General features: G+C 40.6%; 1 protein-coding gene across 1 annotated transcript in view; it reads right to left on the bottom strand.

Moving 5' to 3' along the window:
• Positions 1 to 5892, bottom strand: part of PSMF1 (proteasome (prosome, macropain) inhibitor subunit 1 (PI31)) — a 52637-nt gene that overhangs the window by 36596 nt on the left and 10149 nt on the right. Inside the window, exon 2 of the mRNA XM_012665729.1 lies at positions 4722 to 4804. Coding sequence (XP_012521183.1) covers positions 4722 to 4804 — 83 coding nt within the window. The remainder of the gene's footprint in view (positions 1 to 4721; positions 4805 to 5892) is intronic.

Below are 5892 nucleotides of genomic sequence, written 5' to 3'. Positions count from 1 at the left end.
CTCTAGCCCAGGCAACAGAGCAAGACTCTGTCTCAAAAAAAAAAAAAAAGAAAAAAGAAAAAAGCGTTTGACAAAATCCAACATGATAAATCCATTCATGATAAAAACTCTCTACAAACTAAGAATAAAGGGGAACTTCCTCAACTTGATAAAGCACATTTATAAAAAATCTACAGCACAATATGCTTAATGGTGAAAGATGGAATATTTTTCCCCTAAGACTGGGAACACAAGCATGTTCTTTCTCATTACTCTTATTTAACATAATATTGGAAGCTACAGCTACTGCAATAAGGCAAGAAAAAGAAAAAGTATACAGATTAGAAAGTAAGAAATAAAACTGCCTATTTGCAGATGACATGATAGTCTACCTTGAAATTCCCAAGGAATGTACCAAAAAACTCCTAGAACACCTTGAATTCAGCAAGATGATAGAATACAAGATCAAAACACAAAAATCAACTGCATTTCTATATACTAACAATGAACATTTAAAAATCAAAACTAGGAAGAGAATACCATTTATAATTACTCCCTTTTCTGCTTAAAAAAAAATAACAAAACATATACAGGATCCATATGCTGCAAATTACAAAATGATGATAGAAATCAAGTAAGACCTACATAAATGGAGAGACATACCCTGCTCATAGCAAAAATGTCTATTCTCCCCAAATTGATTACAGGTTTAATGCAACTCCTATCAAAATCCCAACAAGGTTTTTCATAGACACAGACAAGCTTATTCTAAAGTTAATATGGAAAGGCACAGACCCTAGAATAGCTAAAATTATACTGACAAAGAAAAAAGTGGGAGAAATCATACTACTCAATATTAAGGCCTACCCTGTAGCTACAATAACCAATACTGGCAGATTAATATTGGCAGAAGAACAGACATAAAATCAATGGCAAAGAATAGAGAAGCCAGAGATAGATCCATAGAAGTACAGACAATTGATTTCAGACAAAGCTGTAAAAGTAATTCAATGAAGGAATAACAAATAGTGTTGGAGCTATTGGACTTCCATAGGTAAAAACAAGAACCTTCGCCTAAATCTTATATAGATCATGTTCCTACTTAGAATACAGAGCCTTAGGGACTCTGTTGCTTGCCTGACCAAGCTGGGTGGAGGATTTACCTTTCAATCAGATGAGCTGTGTGATCAGAGGAAGGCCTCTGATCTCCCCAAGTACGTGTAAAACTCGAGCCTGATTCAAAGATCACCAAGTCCTGAAGGAGTTCTCGCACAATTTCTAAGCCTTGGTAGAACAATTCCCACGTTGGTAGTGGCAAAAGACAGCCCATCATCTTGTTCGACACAGAAAGAGCACAGCAGGAGTATAAACAATAGGTTCATACTCCTTAGCAAATCAGAGTTTTGCTCACCAAGGGGCACAAATTCCTAGAAGAGCTGAGACACATCACGATGACCTAACAAGGAGAGCTGGAGAGACGAAGCGGGTTCAGTGCAGCTGGCCAGAAAGCAGGGGAGCAAGGGAGGGCCTCGCAGATCCATACTCCAGCTCTCACAGCCTCAGTTTCCATGGAGATGATTCCTGGTGGTCAGATTCTTTTCCTTTGTATATTTGCAAGAGCTGGACTCAGCACTAAGCACTCTGTCTGCTGACATCTCATTTTATTCTCAGAAAACACTCTGACATAGTACTATTGTGTCCCTCATTTCACAGTAATCAAAAAAGAAAACAAAACAAAACATACACCCTCCCCCTCACACACAAAGCCCCAAAACAAATGTAGACACAATCACAATTCTCTCTCAGTATTGCTGAGGGGACTAAATGCTCTAATGAGGATGAATGGACAATACAGTTCCTGGGTTCTTCCATAGGTTTTGTCAATTTCTCTCCCAGTGGAATTCCAGAATGAAGTCCGGAGAGAGACCACACTCCAAATGTCCTTCCCTTACTTTCTTAAGGGGGCTGGAGGTACCATGGTGTGTGCAACACCCAGAAGAGAAGCTCTCTGCCATGACTAGGCCTGGCCTCACTTCTCTCCTTCATTCTTTTGTTTGCTATATGCAAAACAGACCCAAGCCTTGCCCTTGAGGAGATCATGGCAAATGGGGAAGACCTACCTGAAGAAGTTAATCATAAAATACCCACTTATTAAATGCTTAAAAAAGGACATTTTGAAGTATCAAACATGGGGGCCAGAGGAGGCTTATCTGAGGAACTGACATTTAAATTGGGAACCAAGGGATGAACAGAAGACAGTTCTGTGAGGCTGGGGAGAGTGCTCTAGGCAGAAGAAGGAGGTCTGAAGAGGGGCGGAGGAGAATGACACTGTGGCTGAGGCACAGGGACCGACGGGAAGTGGTGCAGGACAAAGTTGGAGGGGTGGGATGAAGCTTTTAAGGCCTCGTCAAGGACTTTTTTTCTTTATCCTAAGAGCAATGAACATTCACTGAAGGTTTTTTTTGAATTGTGGCAAAATATACATAAAATGTATCATCTTAACCATTTTTAAATACACAGTTCAGTAGTATTAAGTGCATTCACACTTTTGTACAATCACTACTGCCAGCCATCTCCATAACTCTTTCCATCTTGCAAAACAAACTCTGCACCCATTAAGTAATGACTCCTCATTCTCCCCCTCGCAGCCCCTGGCAACCACCATCTACTTTCTGTCTTTATTAATGTGACCACTCTAGGTACCTCATATAAATGGAATCATATAGTATTTTTCCTTTTGTGATTGGCTTATTTTACTTGGTATAGTGTCCTCAAGGTTCATCCATGTTGTAGCATGTGACAGGATTTCCTTCCTTTTTAAAGCTGAAAAATACTCTATTGTATGTATATACCACGTTGTGTTTATCCGTTCATCTGTCAGTGGACACCTAGTTTGCTTTCACCTTTTGGCTATTACAAATAATGCTTCTATGAATGTGGGTGTACAAATAACTCTTCAAGATCCTGCTTTCAAGTCTTTTGGGTATATGTCCGGAAGTGGAAATGCAGGATTATGTGACAATATAATTTTTCGAGAAACTGCCATACTGTTTTCTACAGTGGCTACACCATTTTACATTCCCACCAACAGTGCACAAGGGTTCTATTAATAATTGCTCCACATCCTTGACGACATTTGTTTATTTTCTGGTTTTTTGGATGGTAGCCATCCTAATGCGTGTGAGGTAGTATCACTGAAGGGTTTTCAAGCAAGAGCTGTAACTATGATCTGATCTACGTTTTAAAAAGATTGCACCCACTGCTATGTAGGAAATCCACTGGGGGGTGGTGAGCAGGAGCAGAACATGTCAGCGTTCTCCTCACACAGAAGCTGCATGGAGGAGGGGAGGAGACCAAGACGAGTGGCCAGAATGATGGAAGCAGGTGGTGTGAAAGTCTGAGAGGAACTGAAGGAATTCAAAGTGGTAACTGCTGATTAGATGCAATTAAATGCAATAGGGTTTCTGGGTAATTCTGAGGTTCAGTTAAGGTTTGATAACTATCAATATACAGTGATGCTGAGCTTCCTCTGAAACCCTGAGGGGGTCAATGAAGATGGGGGAAAGGTCCCTGAAGTGAATAATGCAGAAATAAGTTAGCCTAACTATATATCCAATAAATAACTTCATTACACTGATGAAAAAATAACCATTAACATAAGTACTCTGAACATAATACTCTGACTATCTATGTCCTCAGTAGGACATAGTAGAAGGACAAAAAGAACTGGAAATCATTTGGAATTTTACTTAAGTTTGTTCTTGGTAGGTACTGATATAGCAGCTCAGAAACTATGTGAATGTATTTTAGGATCAAGCAAATGAGTAAATATATTGATGCTATCTGGAATCAGGGTTCTTGTCACAGGAGAAAGGAGATACAAGTTTGGAATAAAAGAAGAAGAATCCTGTGAGGTTATATTGAAAATAGAGGTGTCCGTTTAAACTCATAATTTAAGGAAAAAAGTATCCTGGCTCTATCCACTGAAAGGACCTAGAATCATACTTCTATATGATACCAACTATATGACAATTTGGAAAAGGCAAAACTATGCAGACAGTAAAAAGATCAGTGGTTGCCAGGAGTTCGGGGGAAGGGAGTGATGAATAGGAGGAGGACGGAGGATTTTTGGAGCAATCAAATTATTCCTTATGATATGATAATGGTGGACACATGTTATCAAACATTTGTCAAAATGTTTGCAACACCAAGAGTGGAACCTAATGTAGATTACGGACTTGGGTGATAATCCTGTGTCAGTGTAGGCTCATCCACCGTAACAAATGTACCATGCTGGTGTGGGGCGTTGATGGGGGAGGCTGTGGGGGAGGAGGTATACCGGAACTCTGCACTTTGTGTTCAATTCTGCTTGAACCTAAAACCGATCTAAAAAATAGTGACTGCTAAAAAAAAAGCTGCGGGTAGAGTGGGGACCTGATTAGGCACAGTTCTTCCCAGGAACCTACTCTGACTGAACCAGTTGGCCTGGCCCCAGCTCTACTCTGTAGCTGCCGAAGCGCTTGTGGACTCTCTGCATCACTTTCTTTCATGGATCGTTTCCTATGTGAGTCTTCTCTTCAAATAAATTAAAAACAGAAAAGAGAATTGAGAAGTGACTGTGCCCAGGACTGAGAGGTTCTTTTGTTCACCATCCTCAATTTTCTCAACACTTCTACCAGATTCATTATACCTTGCCACCGGTCCTCTCTTTTTCCCAGGGAAAAGACATCATTTAGAAGTACCTGTGGAAGTCACCCAAGTGTTCTGCATCGATATAATCATCTAAGTTCAGGGTCAAGTCTGCCACTTGCTGTGTGCCATATTCCTAGAAAAATGAAAACAGAAAATGAGAGACTGGGATATTTGTGGGCTAATGAGTAGGTGGGCTGGGTGAGAGCAACAATTAAATATTCAACCTAAAGAAATACATATATCCACAAAGAGACATATACAAGGACTCTTTATAATATATGAAAGATCCTCCTAGTGCTTGGGGAATTCTCTGATTTGGGAATATGGCCTTTCCAAGGCAGAGGCCAGAAAACTTACTTCCCAGGCTCCCTTACAGCTCAGGCACAGGCATATAAGCCAGGCGTTAAATGGATGTGTCGGCTTTGACTTGAAGGTGAGCAACATGGAGAAGCAGGGCCAGCAAGAACCAGCCATCTTGCTAATGAGGGTCGCAGCAGAGGCTGCAGGGGTCACAATATCAATGGCTGAAGAAGAAGGGGCACCAGGGCGGACAGCATCAGCCAGTACCTAATACTCGGCAGAGTGGCAGCAGCAGTGGTTTCCAAGGCACAATTTGGGACACTGTTCCTGGAAGCCCAGCTTTGAACCTCTTTCAATAAGCTATCCTGGTTCTTTTAATAAATCATTTCTGCTTAAACTAACCCAAGCAGATTCTGTCATTTGCAACCAAGAACTCTATCTGATATAAGATCTAAATGTTCATCAAAAGAGAAATGGATAAATTATGGTATTATGGAATACTACATAGTAGTTAAAATAAATAAGGTTTATCTATAGTATTCCCATGTCAAGACCTCCAAGACATACTGAGTGAAAAAAGCAAGATGCAGTACAATACATATAGCAGGATACTTTGATACGACCACACAGAGACAACCAAGACAAAACTTAACCAAAAAAAGGTCACTGTCCTCCTGGCACTTATAGTCCAGTGGCAGAATACAGACATTAAAGCAAAGCACAAATACTACATAATTACAAGCTGTGACAAGTACCCGGCAGGAAAATAAAATGATGGACTAGAGAGGCATAATCTAGATTTTTCTGGCAGGTGTGGGTGGGGAGACAGAACTGAACTTTTCGAGGAAGTAAAAATTAGAGGGAGTTAGCTAGGCTGAAGGAATGGCTGGGGGCGGAGAGAGAGAGAGAGTGTGTGTGAGA

Source organism: Propithecus coquereli, unplaced genomic scaffold (assembly GCF_000956105.1).
Source record: "Propithecus coquereli isolate 6110/MARCELLA unplaced genomic scaffold, Pcoq_1.0 Scaffold122, whole genome shotgun sequence".
NCBI lineage: Eukaryota > Metazoa > Chordata > Mammalia > Primates > Indriidae > Propithecus > Propithecus coquereli.
This window is presented reverse-complemented; position numbering and strand designations above follow the sequence as displayed.